Below are 22071 nucleotides of genomic sequence, written 5' to 3'. Positions count from 1 at the left end.
GAGCTCCAGCCATGAGGGGGGGAGCTCGGACCTGGCGGCCATCAGGGGATGACGTAGACTTTTTCCTAAAATTCATAGTTTGGTCTTCGGCTACCAAATAAGCAACCCTATATTGCCCTGATGCGACCGGAGAGTTGCAGAAGATGATACTCGGACACTAATATAGGTTGTTTGATGCATGCTATAGTGTTCGCACTTGGGTAGGTTCATACAAAGAATATGCACATGAAAGAATGTTATATTACATCAAACATTTGCATTAATAGTAGTACAAAACTTCTCATGTTTCTCATAGTTCGTACAAAATCATAGCCACGTTAGGCTATCTGAAGTTCTGAACCCGAAAATACAAACAAAATTTTACGAGACATCAAGCATATACTCAACTGGGACAGGTTTTTTTAGATGAGAAAGAGTGGAACAAAGTCCGGCTCCTTTCTTATCTAAATAGCATAGAAATTCCTAGCTAAAAGGAAAAGGAGCAAGAAGGAAAATAGCATGCAACATCATGGTCAATTGCCTTTTTACATGACCACCTATCAGTTCTAGACTAGATGCTTGTAGTTGCATCCCAAAGCCGCAGGAGTCCATTGCGACCACCACTACATATTCTTTTCCTATCCAGGTCAGATGCTATACATCTCACCTGCAACAGGTAATTCAGAATTTATTATGAGCATGGGTAATTCAGAATATCACGAAAAGAACAAAAATACAACTGCTCAGAACATAAGAGCAGTTGCCCCAAGATTGAGTTGGTATGAGCCTTATGATATCTGCTACAAACGTTTATGTACAAGTATATCAAGCACCTCACAGCTTAATCATTACTAGACCTACAATCATGCTTAGAGAAGTTTGATTAATTTTTTTAGGCCAAAGTTGGATTAATTAAGCAAACATAAACATTGCATTAGTACATATGCATCATGCCCTTAACAATTGATTCAGTACAATAGTAGCGAGTAGAAAACAATCCCAGGAGTATCATTGGTGGTGATCTAAGGTATACGGCATTCTTTCTAAAAGAGGCGGTTTCGGTATATATCATTATTGTGTTATATCTTCTAAAGGTCATCAATATGTGTGGCCCTGCAGCACTGCTACTGGAAAAATAATTTGCTACAATTGAGCTAAAAAGAAAGCATTGCGTGCAGATTAAGATGATAGTATACCACTGCAGCAGTTTTCTGGGGAGTTCTGTAAAGCTGCCATCCTGCAACTTTTGATCCTGCATTTGAGAAGCCACCGAATCTTTCTTGTGGCCGATGGAAAAGAGACATAGAATTATCAGCAGCACCAATCCCTAGCCAGTGATCACCAGCACTAATGGACAGAACGGATGCTGTATGAAGTGTAAGATTCTTGACACATTTTATTCCTCCTATAAAAGAGAACGAAATGCTTTAGTTTTTCAGCCATGTGCAGTAGCTAAATGGTAGACTTTATAAACTTCCAAAAAAAAAGGAAAAAAATATCCATTCAACAAATGTATGTTAGTTATAAAACAGCAACCCTAACAGAACCCTTTGGTAAATCAAATCGTTCTCCAAACTTTTCTATAAGTTTCTACAAATTCTACCCAAACAACATATCTCGCTGAGTACTTCCAAAGTCAAGGAAGACTAAAAAAGAAAGAAAAGAGAGACTTTCATCTGGTGCAAACTGGCTTGCTTACACTTTTTTTTTCCAACCTTGGCAAGACTAATAGATAGACATAAATATATAACGCAATAAATTGGTGCTAACAGCAAATACTATTAATATGTCTTGAAATCATTGGCATGATGTATTGTTGCTAAACTGAAACCTACTAAATACTAAAACTATGATATTGAGTATTTAGTTAATGGTAAATCCAGATAACCTTGTATCCATTATCAAATAGGTGATTATTGGCAAGATTTGGGCCTCAGAGACTATGAAAACCAGTGCTGTAGGCCTACAACATAGTTCTGGTCATGTTGCTTTTGGTCTTTATTTTCAGTTTATGTTCTAGTCTTGTAGAGTGTTGTGGGTGTTTGAGTGTGTTGTTGGGGATTTCTTCCCTGTGTTTCAGACCTTTCTTCTTAATGAAATGATATGCAGCTCTCCTGCGTGTCAAAAAAAGCAGCATGTTTATCATGTCTGGTACAAAACCACAAATCCTACTTTACTCTAAAATTGACTCCTAAGCCAAATCCATGTTATGCCATGTCATCTCTAAACTACAACCATTGGATCAACTACATTAGAGCATTAACATAAAGGGCAGCCCCAGTGCACAAAGCTCCCGCTTGCGCAGGGTCCGGGGAAGGGTCCGACCACTTGGGTCTTTTGTACGCAGCCTTTCCCTGCATTTCTGCAAGAGGCTGTTTCCCAAAGGGACATCATTTACTACAGCACCCTATTGCAAATTGTATTCATGTTTTCATAAACAGGCACATATTTCACCGAAAGACACATTTAGATTACACCCATGTACAGGTGTTGATAGGCAATAAACATCACTCAAACAACCCACCGCAAGGCATGCAGAAAACCACACACTCTAGTTTCCCCAAAAAAACAAGGAACAAAAACATCAATGCAGTAACTGAAATTAGTTTTACAATCACTAAGAACTCACCTTCATTTTCCCAAAATCGTATGAGCCCATCGGTTGAACCTGGAATAAATTAAGAGTCAGAAGCATATGACATGCAGAGTATTCAAATATAGAGCCACATTTCAGGCCACCCTGTTCTTAAAATGAGATATAGTCACATACCAGTGATAATTCCTTTATCTGAAGGTGAGTATTCCACACATAGTATGGGACCAGCATGGCATGCTAACACTGCATCACATGTTCCCTGGTTAAGGGACCACACTCTAGCGGTCCAATCATCACTACCCGTTATTATGGTCTCTCCATTCATCCTCATTGATCTTTTAGTCGATAAATGATTTATGTCAGAGTCACATATGATTGTACACAGAGAGTTGAAAATGCAACGTAGAAATTACCTTATCCACTTTGTATGCCCTTGAAGCTTGAACATCTGCTTGCTGGAACGAATATCCCAGACATGTGCCGTTCTGGTGAGCATAAACTTCTCAGAACAAATTCCAACGCAACTCACATAAATTTAAAAGATTCAAGTATCCAAAACCCTGTTAGGTTAAAGGAGTACATACACATCTCTTCCAGCAGCCGCCAGGATTCCAGTGGAATCATCATATTCCATACAGAGAACAGCACTTTGGCAACGACCCACGGTAGCAACACAAGTATCAGTCCGGACATCCCACATCTTCACAGTACCATCATGGGATGCAGTAAGGACACGTTCACCTGAGAGCATCCGGACAGAACTAACCTATACCGATATTGAACAAAACATACTTCGGAGTTACTAAGGAGAGAGAGTGGAGACATTAAATCAAATCTACAGCTAAATGTAAGAACCTCACCGGTGCCTCGTGGCCCTTCAGTTCTTCCAAAAGCTTAAAAGTCTGCTTATCCCAGACTATGGCAGACTGATCATCAGCTCCAGAAACTATTTTGCCACGATCTGAACTAATTGTTCGAATTGCCCTGCAAATTTGAATAAATTGATAGAGAAAATCAGAGGACAAGTAAACAAAATGGACAATCTACAACTATCTCAAGAACAATACAATAGGAACAGGGTAAATGGCTTTAGTCTATTCAGTAAATTCCCAGGAGTATCAGACAGATGTATCATAAAAAACCAGACACTGAAATACGATCAAAGTAACAATGCAGTATTTAATAATTAAGATAATAGCTACTACCTAGTATGCCCTTTAAGTGTTGCTCGAAGTTCAGAACCACGCAAACTTGGATCCCAAATTTTTACCTGTGAGATGTGTGAAACAAACTAAATGTTCAATGTCCACATCAAAGACAGATAAAGATATCATGTAATAATTTAGCATAGCTTAATTCAAATCGAGGGATGGTTGTCAACCATATCGCATGAAAATAGCAACAAATTCTAAATCAAGTGCACATGAACTTTTGCTTAGTTCAAATCAACAATAAACACAGGCTTTGGTACCATTAAGATGAAGGTAATGAAGCAATTCTAAGGGCCTCCAACAAGTTGAACTACCCACCTTACAAGTAAATGTCACTCTGGCATGCAACTTTTGTTAAGACATGGCATTCTACAATTTCGAGGTGGCTTTTCATTTTTCCCACTTTCAAATCCACCTTCATCATGGTCTTGCATCTAAAATTGGCATTATCAACCAAATTTGTATTACTATTAATTTACTAGTGCATTTATGGAATTGGTTGACATGTATTTACTTGTAGCTCATGCATGTTGGAGTTGATGCATTTACTGTTATTAAGCCATTCAAGGAGGCAGTTTACTCTTTCACATTTGTTCCTTGATTCTTATGTCAAATGCTAGTGTGTGTAATTCAAAATGAAGTCAGTACTAACATAAGAAAATCAGAATCAAACTACTCCCTCCGTCCAGCATATAATCATTAAAAAGAACAACAATGATCATCCCGTACATAGCATAGTCCGTTTTTGCATTGGGTTTGGTCGCATGTGCCGTTTCATTTCTACCGTGAGTTATGCGTCAACCATCTGCCGCTACCTATTCTTCCACAGGTGCTAGTATCGGTTTGTTCATTCCTGCGGCAGTCACGCACTTATAAATGATTTTGATGGTTGCGGCTGGAGTAAGTAAATGCAGAAGGGCTTAGGCAACAATCAAAACTGGATGGAGGGAATACCAAGCATGATTCAGGTCATGCAGTAAACAGTCAAATATAAGTGGTCATGGTTACTCTTTTTTAAAACTACTATGACCAGTTCAGTAATTTTAGTAACAATCAAATATGATTTCCATTGATGGAAACTAAGTGCTAACAAGTTAGTTCTCAGTTCAAACCCTATAAGAACCATTTTTCAGAACCACAACTGATATAATGTTACTACTGTTTGTAGTGCAGCAGCTATAGGATGAGCAGAGTGAGGTGAAGTGGCTGGAAACAGTTCAGTTTGAAGCAAACTTGCTTAATTCTATTGATTGCATATGGATACATATATATAGCAGTACATAAGTCGGTTTGTATACCGACCATATGCCTATAGCAGCTGTGTGGCAGCTGTCAGTACAGAATAAATTGACTTCCTTGACAGGTGACAGCCTGCATCCTATCTTACTGACCAAGCAGAAGAACCAACTACTATACATATACTGCTGCTGCTGTGCACTAGTAAAAACAAAATAGACTACTTCTACTTGCTGTCAAAGACAGCTGCTCTTACTACTTGCTGTCAGAGGCAGCAGCTAGACTTCCTGTCTAAGAATATAGAGCAAACCGCTATATTTCAGCAGCCACCTAAAAAGGCCATACACTACTAGTACCTGCTAGATAAGCAGTAAACACAAGGATTACTTCTAACAACTATTTCCTCTAGCAATTGGCAATAAACCAACACAGTGAACAAGCCAAGTTGAGACCATCTTTCATCTTTTACTAGTTCCTGCTTTATTGCCTTTTCGTTGGCTTTTATCTCTAGCCCACCCTGACATACTTAGGACAAGAAGGCTTTCCAAAAAGTACTTGGAAAGCAGCTATTGAAGTGCCTGAACCGTGACTTGGGGCTCTTGGTGGGTTTCAACTCTAGCCTACCCCAACTTGCTTGGGACTGAAAGGCTATGTTGTTGTTAGTGTTGTTGAAAAGAAAAGAACAGAGTACGATGAAATGCTATCTTTTCTCAAGAACATTGTAATCTTTACTGTGGGGAGATGGTAGCCTTTCTCACAAAACACACACACACAACAATTCCTATTTTAGTGTAATGCATCTTCCTTCTCTTTGCAAGGTTTATATGTTTAATGTTGGCATAATTGAAGAAAGGTAATATGATTAACTTATGGATACTGGCCCTGGAGCATGCTGGCATGCCTGATAACAAAGTGAACTGTGATGCTAGAGCAAGTATTGCAAAAAGTAATCGAACAAGGATAAGTAGAACAGCATAAGCTTTAATCTAACCGTGCAATCGGTGCTTCCGCTGATGAAAAAACCAGCATCTTCACGATCACCAACAAGATCCCAGACCTCCTTTCTTGTTACGCAATGAAGAGCAGTAATAGCACCTGTATGTCCTCTGAGGGTCCTCATGTTAGTTTGAGTTTTCTTTTGTGCAGCTGAGATGTCAGTTTTGCCCGTGGTAGCAACAGCATTTGCATCACCTGACATGATACAACGATGGCTATATTAGAAATGTGGGAATATAGAGTCTGCAGTTATGTACCTACTAATATAAGCTCTATTGTATTAAAGTCCAATTTGGGACTGAGGAACAGTTTGGACAGCGACACAAAGGCCCCCGCGTCGCTCTCTCCAAGGGGCGGCTCGGGCGGCGGCGTCTCCACCGCCGGACACCTCCCTCACGCCTCCACTGCCTGGCCACCGCTGGAGCACGATGCCGCCATTACGGTAGAGGGCAAGGAACGCGGTGGCTAGGTCTTCTACCCGTCCCAGAGGGGCTCCAGGGCTAGGCCTGCACGGGGCAGTGTCCAACCCGGTGCGTGCGGATCGGCATCCCTCAGCTGGATCTGTAGACTCCACACTTGGAGCTGGCCGCCGGAGGCCGTTGGTGGTGGGGGCGTGGGCGTGGAGGCACAGGCTGCAGACTGACTGCACTCGGAGGACGGCGCGGTCACAGAGAGGCGGCTAACTGCGGCATGCAGGCGGCAAGGTGGTTGCGGCGCGGAGCCACATGACGGTGGCTCAAAGGTTGCGTTCGAAGCGTCTACACGCGTGCTATTGGGGCACGGCACGGCTGGCCATGGTGACCAGTTGTGGGCGTTTTCCATTTGCAACGGCTCCATGAGCTCAGCTCACGAGCTGTGTGCAGTGGCAGATGGCAAGCAATGGTCTCTGACCATGTGCCACGGTGCTTGTAGGATCGGCTGATGAGTGGTGATGTGGCCCTTTTGTGTGGGTGAGGTAGAGCACGTTGGGCGAAAGCTCGGCCGGTGTTTTACCCGGAGCCAACGACGGTGACACTTTAGGTGTCGTTCCCTTCCTTGGAAGTGTCGTCAAGGCGCCTCCCCTCATCTTGCAGGATTCTTATGATTAAACTCCACCTAGGTTCTTAGGCAGGTGATGACAACTGAAGGCGTCAACTGAAGGCGTCACCTAGAAGATCTTGCACCACCTAGTTGGATGTTGGTCCATGTGGGACGTTTTTTGCTCTTCTGCAAGCTTTGGGTTTCGACGAGGCTGGGTTCTCTCTAGTTCCGCTACTTTCTTGTGGCGCATCTCTGATCCTCATAGAATGGATATGCGGTGGCGAAGTCGGAGCTGCTTTGGTTGTGGGGTGCAACAAAGCTTGTTGCGAGTGAGTGTTGATGTGTTAGGAGCTTTGGCTGATGTTTGTCGTGGGAAGTCGGAGCAACTCATCAACGATGACATGCGTTGGGCTCCGTCGGTTGTGTCAACTTTGGGTATTTAATGGGTTGCTCAGAGTTAGTTGTCTAGGCTGTCATGTTTAGGTTTTTCCCCAGTTTTCCTTTAATAAATTGTGTGGCTGTAAGGTTTTCAGGTCTGGTTTCCCTCATAAACTAAGTCAATTCTTTTTCTTCTTAATTGAAAGGCAGAGCTCCTGCCATTGCGTTCAAAAAAAAATGTATTAAGGTCCTCGGAAGGGCAGAGATGGCAGAGATGGTAGTAGCTGAAACTTACTACCTCGGTTGAAAGAGGTGGCTCTTAAACTTCTGTCTCTACTGAACATACTTTGCACCCAACTTCGGCCCAACCCAGATGCTTCAGCAGGTTGTTGGCTTTCATCGGACACATCAACCGCATGAGGTGAAGCCATGCCATATGACTGCAATGGTTGGCTTCTCCCTGTAGCAGCCCCCCAATAGCCAATCCGGAGTTGTTGCAGATGTGTGAGCAATGCTCTAAGTTTGATCTGAAGAAGTGTAAAGAAAATGTAAGAAACCAAGTGTTTAAAGCAACCAATTCTCAATGACAAAAGTTGCAGTTTGACTTACAAGCTGCTTAGAACCCAAGTTGTTTCTCTCGGCTAATTTCTCAATCATATTCCAAGAGTCAATGTCAGGTAATCCCAATCCAGCCTTCATTATTTAGTAAAAAAAAGTAAGATAGTACAGATAAATGAAGTTATTTTTAAAAGAACATAAGATGAAAGCGCCAAGTACCATGTGAGTTGCCATGAGAATGAGCTGTGCAGTAACTAATGTTACATAATTTGCTGACCTGAAGAGCAGAAGAAACAAAACGTAAGATAAAACAGCACGTGCAGCCTTATAAAATTCCTCATTAAAACTATACTAGAACTTTTCTGCATACCAAAAAAAAAAAAAACTATCAATTGCTGCCACAATTATGTTAAACCGACTTAATCCAATATTCTAAATCATGTTTGTGATTTTCATGGCTTTTAAGTCCTGGATGTACCTAAAAGAAAAAGAAAAGAAAATTTTAAAGTTGCCTTGTGCACAAACTTTGTTTTACCAACTGATATTTTTAGGCTGCATCAAATAATCTCACCTTATACTATTTGTGCACAAGGTTGTGCATTTATACTGAGAATATTGTTCTTTCAGTTCAAAGCATGGAATTAAAACAGCGGTATTACTATTACAGAACAATTCAAAGTCTCTACTCACTTATTGGAACAATTTTCCATCAAATATTCGAAGTAGCCATCCCAGAAGCTGCAAGAGAAAAAGTCATAAACGAAGACACAAATTGTCAAATTGATAACATGAAATAAATCATAAATAAGAACAGAACAGTTACAAATTTCTAAACTAGTGTACTCGTTCGGAAAATCAAGTCATATAAAATCAACAGATCAAAAGACTAATAGTTGTGATTTCCACAAACAAATTAAATAGCAGTGCTTCTGTTGATAACATATTTGTTTGAATTCCATGCAACTTCTTTCTTTTCTCAAAAACGCAGGAGAGCTGTGTATCATTATATTAAGAAAAAAGAAAGGGTTTTAGAACCCATGCAAACCCAACACGCTCACAGCTTTAATAAGAACACACACGCCTTTGTATCAGAAACACACATGACCTCAACCTAGGAACAGTAGCCTCCAATTGACGCAAGGGCAGCTAGGTGAGACACCCCGAGCCCTGGCCATGCTCCATAGCTGCAGCTCTTCCCGAACAGCAGTCAACACTGCAATTAAACTAGGACGGCCTCCAAAGAAAATGTAAGGGTCCGATACTCCGATGGTTCCAGATTGACATGCAGCTTCTTTTCATTTAGTTCAGCAAAAAAAAAAAGGTCCTTCCAACTTAAAGAGAGAGCTGAACCAGCAGTCCCTCTGATCAAAAGTTGTTTCAAGTGCTAAGCCTCGAACTTCTATATGGATCATAAATTACCTCAACTTCTCTCGATTTAGAAAGTTTGTGGAGTAGCAGCATTACTTGGTGTTACTAAAAATGGATCACATGACAAGCCCATGTGCCTTCAAGTCCATGTGGCAATCGGGAATGACATGGCAAACAGAAAGCAGATGCCAGTTCATTGCTTCTGCTGGGCACAGCAAGAGGTGTAACTAAGGTTTCGGAAACCTGACCAATACCATACTGGTCAAGAAAACAGCAGCTATTCACCAATTACCCTCTGCAGTACCAGTAGTAAATAAAGTATAGATTACAAGCAATTGAATAGTTACAGGATTTTCATGAGTCCTGACTGGTGCATGACCACCAGATACTGTCCTCTTGCGATCCCAATAAGGGTATTGATTACAGATTATCTTTTGTATAAACTTTCTTACTACTGAAAAGTTCCAAGGTAAGTGGCAAGATCAACATTATTGGAGCAAATTGATTTACATGAACTTGAGAATTAAGCTCAATTTAATACGAAATTGATCGGTTTTCACACTAAGTATGACATACCGAAGCTCCTCCCATACTGACAATGATAATAGATGGCGCTGAACGTAATCTTGAACATTGTTTGGGTCTTTTCTGTACATTTCAGCAGAAACTTCAAGAGCATCTCTAATGGTCGCCAGGTCATTGCGGGAGTTCGCAAGAGTTATAGCCATCTTAAGCTGCATGTGAAAAAAAATATACAATGAGGTTGTTTCATATTGCTTAGCTCTGCAAGTATATAGAACATGTGAGTTTCATAACCCGGTAAACAATAGATGTGATGAAATAAGAATAGAAGAAGTGCTGAACAAATATGGTGAAGAAAATCTGATAAGGAAAAGCCTAGCAGCAGAATGAGATGTACTGCACTGCACTGGATAGCAAATATTCAAAAGTCAAAACTAGGAACTAGAGTTTAAAAAGTGGTATCCAACTAAATCCCAAACCAACATAGAGGCATTCCCAGTGTTAAAAAAAACCTCGACCTGCGGGGGGATAAGACAACCCACGAGCATTGCACTAAGAAGAAGACCTTCTCAAGCAAGACGAGAAAATCCCTGAACCCCTACCCCACCCATACACGGTGGCATCGTAGCCCATGTGATAACGACCATGACCAGGGCCAGGCCTTAGATCTGTGCTCTGGCGTGGGACAGACAAGGGGATTTTTTTAACGCCAGCCTGAAATTTGCTCCAGACCTGAGTGCTACTCAAGCCACCTAACCAACTCAGCCAGAGGCCCTTTCGCAGGCACTCCCAATGTATCTAGATAAAAGGCATAATTTGACTCATGGTGGTATCTAAAACCAAACTTAACCCTTAGTTTCTCCTATAATATATACTTCAAAACAACAACAATATCATGAACATAACATGAACCTAATGGCACCATTAATGTATCATGGTATCCACAATGCCAGATGTTGCTAGCTATCTAGTGGCCAAAAATTACAAATTTTGAATCTTGAAATGAGTGTTGACAAAAAGAAACTTGAGTAATACTTAATAAAAAAATTATAAACCAGATAAAGCTGGTTTATCGGTAACCTCACCTCACACACAGGTTATATTTACATTATCCTGCAATCAAACCTGATGAGTATCACCAGCTGGCTTGTTGGTTTACGAACGTACTAGTACCAGCCATCACATCACACTACATCCTACCATCCAGGATACGACATGCCAATGACTCAAGCAGATATCACCAATTGTAACTTGTAAGAGAAACTAGTACTTGCACATTGAGGGGTGCAGAAATGGGAAATTCGAAATCTGACTCACCAATTCTTTTACAGCAATAAACTGTTCATCAGTCAAGCGACATTGCCAGCCCTACAAAGATAGTAAAGCAAGATATAAAGTGGATTAGAAAGTGCCCAAGTAAAGATTTATCAATTGCAAGATCCTAAGATCCAGATTACCGAATGAATATGTTCTCTGATGCATTCAACAAAGCCACTTCCCCCGATGCCTTCTGCATCAGACTCGATCAAAGCTGCAAAAAGAAATTTAGGAAAAAAAAATACAGGGAGGATATGGAAGGCACAGACAAATAGTAAACTGAAACTTCACAATACCTAGGATGGTGCCATATTCAAAAGATGAGAGAGGATCCTCAGTGGCCCCAAGTCTAAGAAGACGAAGCCAGAGTCCCTGGAGATAATATGCATGGTTTTAGTAATAACATGCTTATGTGCATACATAATAAACGATAATGGTAATTATCTCTGCCCTAGGAAGGGACAATCAGAACAGTACTTCATACTTAACCGAAGAGTTTGTGGTGGCCTACATAAAAGGTTGCGCAAAAAATAGAACAGGAGAAAAATGATTTTAGAATTCCAGCCTTGCAGGCATAATGAACGTATTACAGATTTACAGTGTTTTGCCTCAGAAACAGAACTACAAGCTAAATTTATACCAGTACAGAAAACACCGCTAGGCAATATCAGTAATGAAAGCCCACGACACTGATAGAAAATAGTGCCATCTAAACATCTTCCGCCACTCTTGGTTATCTCAAGATTGAGCTTTGGTTTGACAAGAGTCGAAACGGAAAGATTCTTAAAGCTGAAACTATCAACAAAAAAGTCAAATCTTTCACAACATATAAAGAATGGAGGTTTATCAGCTAGCCCAAGAACTAATATAAAAATATCTAAATTAACTGCAATAAGGTCCGGCCCTGGTTGTGATCGTTCTCACATGGGCTACGGTACCGCTGTGTATGGGTGAGCAGGGGTTGGGGGTTTTTCTCGACCTGCATAGAAGGTATTCTTCTTAATGCAATGCCCAGGGGCTGTCTTACCCCCGCAGGTCGAGTTTTTTAAAAAATAATAATAATAACTGCAATGCGTCAATAGTAGCTTGGTTACTTTGGGCTTTAAATTGAAATGTTACTAGATAAGATTCCAACTTGAGTCTCAATTCTTATTTCATTTTGGTTTCAGGGTACTTTAGTTGTTTGCAAATTAATAAGGTCATTTTTTTAAGAAAAATATATCGAAGACATGATCAAAGATTTGGACATGATTTCCATAATCCACAATAGCTTTGTATAATGCTGACAATAGCAATTTAATACATGCTAAAAAGTGCATGAAACCCAATGTGTTGCGGTTGGGGTAATAGAGATGAAGGCGATAATTACCTGGAGCTTTACTTTTATGTCCAGAACCATCCTTTCTCTCTCAGCCTGTTGACCCAAATAACAAAATATGCACAAAAGATTGTTATGCTGTTATTCATGTTGAGGGTCTATGGTAGAGATTATTTCACATAGCAGGATGTCTTACCGCCCTCTCTCTTGGGCTCAGACTTTCTGCCTTTGGACCCCCATTTACTCGGATAGAAGGAGAACTGAAAATGAAAGTGATTGCAATAATAATACATACATTGTAAAAAAAAATAGCAGCAAAAAAACTTTTCAAGCATGCCTTCTTACCTCGGTACTTGCTTACTGGCCCCATTTGCTAACGCCAGAATCGACTTACGTTTTTCTTCTTGTTCTTCTGTTCTTGCATTTGCTGGAAACCTCTTATAGCAGTGTCTATTGCCTGGTTCTGCATGCAGATATATAAGGTTAATTATCTTTCCAAAACACTAGAAACCTAAGCACTATACAAAGTCCTTGATCGTCAGCATTACAGATCAACCATGGACCTCAACATAAGGAAACTAGAAAATAAGATAGTTATGCATGGATCCTTTAGGCTCATTTGGTTGGAGAGCAAGATGGATGGGATCAGTCCAGCCCTGGTTTCAGGGATGGAATGGTTTTGTGTTGATATTTGTTTGGAGGGATGGAACTGTTCAATGTTTGTGTCTGGTTGGAGGAATGCCGATGATGGGATAACAGCACCCGTTAGTCATCATCACTGTGGGACCAGCCTGTAAGCGAAACACCCTGTTCCTTCCCTTCTGTGAGCAGCAGCACCATTGAATTCCCATTGCATGATGAAGTAGATCTGGGCTCAGGGTGCCAGCCATGCGGCTTCCAGCAGCACCACCAACTTCCCTAGTTCCATGTAGTGCTTGCCGTCAGCAGCGAATAGTGCGGAGTCGTGTCAGTGTGAGCAAAGGTGGTGGCACGAGGCGAGTATCGTTGAGCACGGGGAGGCGCAGCTGCTCTGTCTCCTTGTACAGCATACCATGACAATGGCACAGCCCCACAACCGACCCTGAAAGGCGCAAGGAGAGAAATGGCAGAAAAATTCTGTGCGTGGCATGAGTGTGTTCCACCGGATTTTGGGAGGAGCCTGTCCAGTATCTGGGAGAAATATTCCCAGTAGGGGAGATCCCTCATTTCCATGAACCAAACACAATAGAAATTGCAATGGAATGGCTCCAGCCCAGCCCAGCCCACCAACCAAACAGACCATTAATACACAAATTCAGTACCTTCAATTAGTTTCACTAGAGAAACTTGGTTGTTCATAAAAAAAACAAATCCTACAGGATGATGAGTTAGATCCAATAAACTATATTTCATGCATGATAATCTGCATAGTTCTAAGTGTGCCCTTTTTTTAGATGATATGATGCTAATTGCTAACATTACTCCAATTGACAAGGAACATGCAGCAGCAGTGTGCATGTGAATGTTACTGGTACCAAGAATAGATAACATGATCCATTCAGTGCAAATGTATGATGCACTGTGGTTTATGTTTTTAAGTGGTGTACCTTTGATTCTAATGTAGAGATTGAACTACTAGAACACACAATTAATTGTTACAATAAAAATGGAGACAAAAAGTGCAGAATAACAAAAATCGAATAAGTACCTGAACCTTCAATCTGAGGATTAGCTATTGTTATAATCTCAGGATCAGCAACTTGAGAAGGAAAGATGGTTAGAGGGTTTTGTCCTCTTCCGGTTGCATCCTGCAACTTATCAAGAAGGTTGTGGGCATTTTCTTCTGCACTGTTGCATCTTTCCAGATAATCCAAGAACCCCTGAGTCTCCAAAAACTGCATAATCTGCCAAACAAATTGATATTTAAGTACTTGCTCCAGGCCAGTTTCCTTGACATTTAGATTCGAGCACACAGAGCAATGAATGCATTAACACTTTTTTTTGCATGTGTCCTTGATAGAAAAAAAAAACAGAAGCGTCAAATTCAATGGAACAGTTATAGGGTGACCATTGCCCACAGTGATAGACAAAGAGGGGGGGAGCAAGGACACCCTGCCTGCGCCAGGCCGGCTGCTGCTGCTGGTCGCGCCTACCCCTGCCCCGCCCTTCTTGTTGCTGCGGCGGTTAGAGGAGTTCTGCTAACCGCCCTGAAGTCGGGAAGCAGCCATTCTGAAGAGCCGCGGGTTGAGGCCACGGAGGAGGTTGAGGACCAGTTACGACGGCGAGATAGCATGGCCGACGTCGTGCGGGGCATCGGCTACGGTCTTCATGTGCTGGCAGTAGTCGTTAATGGAGAGGTCCCTGCTTCATAGATGAGAATTCCTCATGTAGGAAGATGGCGCGGGGCTCCTTGTTGGACAGAAACGGGCCCTCGACGGCGACCCAGAGCTGGCGCGCTGAATCGCCGATTGATCTTGCGCCATGACAAGGTCCTAGACGTCGGCGGCAATAGATCCAAGAAGCCAACTGTGGCGTAGGCAGGAATCGTCCATGACCCACTGGGGGTTGGCCGAGACAAGGTCGTCGATGTGGCCGCGAAGTCTGAACTTCCCTAGCAGGAACTTGAAGAAGGGCGCCCACTTGTGGAAGTTTGGGTGTTTCAGCTCGAGGACAACAAGAACATGAGAGAGGACAGCAATCGTCACGTAGGGAACAACGACGATCGGCTCGGCAGGGAGATTCCCCATGGCGTTGCTGGTGGCGGAGGCGGCCATGGAATTTGTCAACATCACGGTGAGGAAGACCGACCAGAGATGGATCGGGAGGGGCAGACCAATCGGGCAAAGAGGAGCTGCGATCGGGAGGAGCGCGCGAGCGAGCATGCCAGAGGGAAGTCACGCGCAGAGGCGTCGTTAGGTGGGGTGGCCCCGCACGGCCATGGATTCGGTGGCGCAGGAGAGAAGTTATGGTAGAGGAAAGAGTCGGAAGGGGACCCGAACTCTTGATACCATGTGGAGAATTATGGGAACACCTCACACCCATTAGGGAGGTGGCTTTCATATATGTAGTCAAAGTACAACTTGGAGGACAAGTTACATGATATACATGTGTTAGACTATACATATCTCTAATAGAGATGCTCTAATAGTTGAAGTGCTAATAAAAATCATCTAACACAGAATTCAGACCCATTGATCAAATGTGGTTAAGGCCCATTGATTGCACCATGTTGTGGACTTCTTTTTGGCAAACATTTCAAACACAGACCCATTGATCCAGGGCAACAAAGAATGATTACTTGTGAAATTGCACAGTAAGATGGCTACAAAGCACAATGAAATTGTAGACAACAGTAAAAATAATCCACTTGCATCATATCATTTTCTAGTATGAACTAAAATCACGTACACAATCCACAGTCAATACAATCTTAACCAAGACCCCAAATACAATATCTGAAATTACCAAATCACAAAACAGCCATGGATATGGATCTCAACTCTGTGGGCGGCCTGGTTGATGTGAGTTGCTCGACCATGAATCCTCCCTGCAACGGCTCGGCGGCAAGCTATCCTTGCGGCAACGGCCAGGAGACGTCATCTTCCCTCCAGTTAATGCCTCGTGATGGTTGCCTAGCACGACAGTGCCCAAGCACAGAGGCGCGGCATCATCGAGGAGGGGGCGGTGGTTAGGAGGCATCGGCCTGGAGCGATTTCGCCATCTTCAGTTTCTTCCTGTGGTGGGGGGTTTAGTGGCGGCGCCCTAGGGTTTAGGGGCGGAGCGAGAGGCGATGGGACAAGTCAGGGGAGAGTGGGGGCGAACGAGACCGAGGGGGTTACCCCCAATGGCAATTCCTTGTGATTATGGAGTACGTGTATGGGCACTTCGGTTTTCAATCGGCAACTCTACGTAGGGAGATAGGTTTTCACCGCCCTACATTTTTGTACTACGGTTAGGGGTGCTCCAGTGATCTGCCACTCTACAAACATCTTAGAGCTCACCTATTTGGTAGGGATCCACATAGCTCTATTGTGGAGCTCGTCTAGAGCCCTGCCAAACAAGCCCCAAATTTGTATCTTGCTCATATACTTTGGTCTCCTAAACCACCCCTCTTTGGTATCAGTGACCAATGAACATAGAATCTAAAGATTGTATAATGTAGTTTATAATGACTAAGGTAGCTGCGCTTTAGAAACATGATAGTAATTAAAAAAAGCTTTCCTCCCATCACATAAAAAACAAACAGACAAAATACCATATAAAGAAAATTACAACAGCAGTTGAGGAAACAAAACGAACTTTCCCATGTTCACCATTAAATTCTTTCCTCAGACATCCCAATTGTACACTAACAACTATGACAGCATGAAAAAGAAAATAAAAATGAGTAAGCAGTAAGCACTAGTTGGAAGCATACCATTGACATGGACTCGACAGGCTGATTAGTTGCACGAGAACGCTTTTTAAGAAAAGCTTGAGAATTGAAACCAGTCGTTGAAGTAGTATCCTGACAAGGGGGAAAAGGTACTCCTAAGTTACCACTACGAACAATATAAATAGCTGCTTCAGAAGCTATTAGACATGATGGCTTACAATGAAGTTACGGTAACCACTCAGGATCTGTGCAAAGAATCTCAAAAATATCAGCCTGCATAAAAACAGAATATCAACTAATAAAACATGCTCCTACTGGATGTTATGCTGAAACAATTTAACTTCTTTCACGGCATCAAACGGCAGAGAGTGGAAATAATACAAAAACTAAACTCCAAGACTTAAAAATAATGATTCCCAGGGGACAAATATTGTGAAACATTGGGAGTAACATCACAACGAATTCTAAGGTCCCTATCTGACTAAGGATGAACATATTATTCTTTCCAGTTTCCAGTAGTTTCTGCATTGCTTATGACAAAATAGTGTATATACCCACTGATTCTGGTATCATATGACACAGAAAATGGCGAAAATAATCCAAATATCTAGCACATGTGCATATGATGGTCCAGGAACTAAATGTACTAGCAACTTACTCATCTCTATTCATATCTAAGGCGGTATTAAGCAGAGCATGGAACCATAGGAAAGGAGAACAGAATTACCTAAGTTGGAAATCATGTTCCTGACTCCATGATTTTGTGCCAGCCCTTAAAGAACGGTCACCCATATTGGCAAGATTGATTTTCATGAAATCAATTCCCATGACATTGGGTTGTAGTAATTTTAATATCTCACCACGAAGGAAGCTATGTTCAGTTTCTGGTATTGGAGGAATTTCTTCTGTCGTCGTTATCCGGTTGTATTCAAGATCTACCACCACTACCTGCAGTCATATACCTTATCATAATAATGTGTGAAATTCATTAATTTGATATAATCGAGAATGTGTCAAGTGTGATAGATTAATGCATGTATTGGTTGCCAAACCAAAAAAGAAAAAGACAATTACACCATGGTTAGGAAACAGCCAAATACAAGCAACAAAAGAATATTTTTTTTGAACCATGCATGCATATAACCAAAACAAAACTTCTCTTAAGAGTACTTTGAATAGGTACTTAACTAATTAAAGTTACTCTGAGTCGATACAAAATTATCCTTGATTAGAAGTAGTCATATTATCATAAGGGAAATTATTAACACATCTGGAAGAAAACCTAGTGCCCTCAAGCTCTAAATATTAGTATACTTAAAAATTCTGCAAAAATCAAATATGTTGGAAGTTCAAGCAAGCGTTATCACTTTGGAAGATTCTTAACATGCGTTGCACACACCTCTGACTTTTATGTGGCAAATCAAATAGAATGAAGATGTCTCATTCAAACATCGGCTGTGAATATCAAGGCAACCAAAACTACCTTTTAAGAAAGAAAATCCAGTTTCATACCAAATAAATGAGAACTGATATATCATTACAAGAGAAAAAGAGCAAGACCAAAAGTTTAGCAAATGGAAAACCTCGTCTTAATTTTACAACTTACACCATCCATTGTCACCGCAGATGTGTCAACACCAGAATGAAGTCCCATCATGTAGGGTGTCGGGGCATCAATGTAATCAACCCCACTAGAGAATATTATTGGAATATAGACATGCTGCAGCAAACAGAATAAGCTATATGAATTCACTCCATGATTAGGAACATAATATCAGCACGAATTATGGATACAGACATGAATGAATTCCTCAATCACAGCAATTGTTTTACAAGGTACTTTTCAAGTCCAATAAAAAAGATAATGAAACCACATATTTGAGTGAGACCTACCTGCCACCTAATTGGGTATATTAAATGGCAAATGGCTTCTGAAACTAGAGTCAATAGAGTATACCTGCATTATCAATCAAAGAGAAGTCTATCAAACGCATAATAATTTCATCATTAATGGTGGTGAATGTGTCAAGAACTCTTCATGTCTAGGTAACACATGCAACGAAACAGTTCCTTCACTTATGTGGCTATGACATGCAGAGATAAGGGTGAGATACAGCAAGGCACTTTAGTCCCAAGTAAATTGGAGTAGGCTAGATAAGGATGAACTGATAGGAGGGAGCAAAATGATCAAAGTTGCTAAGTGGGAAGTGGGGACAGAACGATCAAATACTTATTTGATCGAAGCAATATCCTTCTTTCAAGCAGGACAGCAGTAAAGAGCAGTATCAGTTTATCAACATCCAGACACTGCACCAATGGCTGGAACGATATCTGCAGGTACAGAAAAGCTTGATATAACCAGTCTGATGTGAATAAAATGAATGTATTCAATTTAACATAGGAATTATACTGGAAACAAGGCTGAATACCGTAAGAACAAATCAAAACAGAAAACATACATCAGCGTGGGGAAGCCATTCTTTTGGAGGAGCTTCCGCAGAAAGAAGACAATTCTCAATGGCAAATAAGACACGATTCTTTCCTGGTGTGGGTAATGTCACATGTGACACCATATGAGATATTATGTCCCACAAAGGCTTGCTGAAATCCGATAACACAAAATTAGATTCTGAGGTAGTTGAAACTTGAAACAAGCACATACAAAGTACATGAATACTAAATTTACCTACACCCTGCAGGAGAAAAACAAAGAACAAATATTTCCTCGAGGGCATCACGAAGGACTTGGAAACTAGGAGAATGGGACACAAGGCAGATGCATTTATCAGCAAAGGAGTTCGCCGGAATTTGGTAAGCTTCAATTATATCTTCACAAATAGGATCCCGAAATGCAATACAACTGACATAAATTTTTGAGCCATCTCCCTCTACAAGAAATGATGACAACATAATTAAAAGGGTGACCTGTATACAGCAAGCAATAGCAATTTTGACCATAAGACTTGGACAGTATACTACAAAGTTTATTCAAAATATTATTTTCCAACCGGACCTATAAATCTGAATGGTATGACATGTAACTGTTAAAACTTATAGGATAGCTATGACATGTACCTGTTAAAACTATAGGATAACTACGTGGATAAGTTGAGACATCATCTGTGTCCAGCCCTGAAGAATATATTCTTACTCCCGCTGGCAAAACACACTGCATTTGTGACCAGTCAATGTTAGTACATAGGATCAGACTCACAAATCCAGAGGAAAAAAAAAGAGCAGTTTCTCAATTTAAAAAGAGATTAGATATCATTTATGTTAAAACAGATTCACAACCAGTCAGCGATCGAGCGAGCTCGCATCAGCAGTGCAGAACGAGCCCTCCAGGAGGGCCAACAGGCAGGCACAGGGGAGCAGCAGGCTAGTGAGTTCAGCAAGCAGGTGCAGAGAAAGCATGTTCTGCAGCAGGCTAGACAATTTCATCACCTGCCACCTTCCATAATATTCTGGCTCCACCACTATGCTAGTGAGGCAGCCACATAAACACACGATATACTAGTAATAAGCCCGCTGCATAAGAGCGGCATGATTCACTCCTTCCAATCAGTGTTCTTTTTATCGAAATGAGCAACAAGCCACCCCTAACCAAATGCCGACGCTGAATGCACGTGTTTCGGTAATCACTAATTCGGTTCATTCTACTCTGCTGGGAATTCGACCAGAAATCACCCAAAGCAGATCAACGCACGATCAAATTAACGGGGCGAGGGGAAGGGAGGAGAGGCGGGATCTGCGGACTCACGGTGGGGAGCTGCGGCGGCGGAGGAGGGTACAGAGCGTGGTTGGACGGCGGGAACTGGTCGAGGAAGGCCGACATGTACATCTCCTCAACACCATGGAAACCCTTGATGCCATCCAGGGACCGGATCTCCGGGCCCAGCCCGCACACCACGAAGTACTCGAAGATCCGCGACGACGATCCCATCTCCGCCGCCGGAACCGGAGATCACCGGCCCCCAGGGAGGTATCCTCGGCGCAACGGTTGGCGCCTGCTTCTCCCTATGGTGTCGGCTCACTCCGCGCGCGAGCGGGAGAAGGGAGAGAGGCGGTCAGGCGGAATTGGAAGCCAGAGGGTGGTTGCAGACTTGCAGTGCAGGAGGAAGGGGACGAGGTCCGCCGGGTCGGATCGTCGTCTGTTCTTTTGACCCGTTAGGATTCAGAGGCAATTCGTTCGTTTTCCTCTCTTGTGTTTACTTTTTCAGCCTTTTTTATTTTTAGTAAAAAATGACGATGATGACGGAAGGTACTTGTTGACTTTTATAACGGCTATAGAAAAAGGCCCTGAGGAGAGGAATACTCAAATTTCATATTCACTCCCTTCCAAAAATAAATAATCTTGTAGGACTCAAATTTTATCTTAATGCTTGGTATTCTCACTTTTCAATACGCATTTTTTATTTTCTCAATACATCTTTATCTATATCTCTCTCATTCTTGTTTTCTACTCACCATATATTTCACTCATCCTAAATTCTCGTGCTTTCAAATCTAAAACATCAAATATTTTAGGATGGAGGAAGTAGACGGAAGTACTCCCTCCATTTCAAATCATAAGACATTTAGCTTTTCTAAACACAGCTTTTGCTATGCACAATGGTAGAGCCAGAATTTCAATCTTGAGTATCTCCACATCAAAAAAAAAGTCCAATATATAAGTTCAAAATATAGTTCAGAGTAGTATGTTACTGTCGGTGTTTCGAGTAAACACCAATGAGTAAATTTGTATTATTGCGCGTCTGGCTCGGATGGTGTGCTAAGAGGACACAAGGATTATACTAGTTCAGGCCGAATGTCCCTACGTCCAGTTTTGGGCTGCTCGTGTTACCAGCACTGAGTTTGTAGTATGGGGTTATAAACTGGCGAGAGAGGAAGGAGCTTCCAAGTCTTTGTGGTTCGATTGCTCGATGCTTCTACTGCTTGATCGATCGGTCGATCAATCTCTCTATCTAAACGGTGCCCTGCCTTCCCTTTTATAGACCAAGGGGAGAGAACAGGATACCAGAGATCGAGCGAAGGGAAGAGGGAAAAGAAAGAGAAATATGGCTCACGGGGGTGTGCCGTCCTCCTCTTCGCGTGGGTCCTACTGGCCCTGTAGATCGTGGTGGCAGCGACGTCGCATCGGGGTTCTGTTGGCCGCTGCAGCATACATGCGGGCGTCGTGCATCATTCTTGTCTTCCATCCCATCCGAGCGGACGGAAT

General features: G+C 41.9%; 1 protein-coding gene across 2 annotated transcripts; it reads right to left on the bottom strand.

Moving 5' to 3' along the window:
• Positions 1-220: 220 nt before the first annotated feature.
• Positions 221-21014, bottom strand: LOC136450064 (DENN domain and WD repeat-containing protein SCD1-like). 2 transcript variants are annotated; one of them, XM_066450326.1, is made up of 31 exons: positions 20614-21014; positions 19929-20022; positions 19540-19741; positions 19313-19454; positions 19084-19184; positions 18747-18810; positions 18460-18573; positions 17581-17801; positions 17072-17126; positions 16896-16985; positions 14187-14382; positions 12845-12962; positions 12696-12759; positions 12551-12595; positions 11478-11553; positions 11322-11395; positions 11182-11232; positions 9919-10076; positions 8665-8712; positions 8194-8251; positions 8026-8109; positions 7712-7943; positions 6014-6213; positions 3781-3845; positions 3436-3559; positions 3160-3341; positions 2989-3060; positions 2750-2910; positions 2609-2647; positions 1176-1384; positions 221-646 (listed from the first exon to the last, which is right to left on the bottom strand). In XM_066450326.1, exons 1-31 carry the CDS (start codon positions 20794-20796, stop codon positions 551-553), a joined length of 3618 nt encoding a protein of 1205 aa, XP_066306423.1. In that variant the 5' UTR covers positions 20797-21014; the 3' UTR covers positions 221-550. The 2 variants fall into 2 exon arrangements, with proteins under 2 accessions (XP_066306423.1, XP_066306424.1); XM_066450327.1 differs by having other exon boundaries at positions 7715-7943; positions 20614-21013.
• Positions 21015-22071: the final 1057 nt, after the last annotated feature.

The sequence above is a fragment of the Miscanthus floridulus genome, chromosome 5, assembly GCF_019320115.1.
Source record: "Miscanthus floridulus cultivar M001 chromosome 5, ASM1932011v1, whole genome shotgun sequence".
Taxonomy (NCBI): Eukaryota; Viridiplantae; Streptophyta; class Magnoliopsida; order Poales; family Poaceae; genus Miscanthus; species Miscanthus floridulus.
Note: the sequence above shows the minus strand (reverse complement) of the source record. Positions and strands in the feature narration are given on the sequence as shown.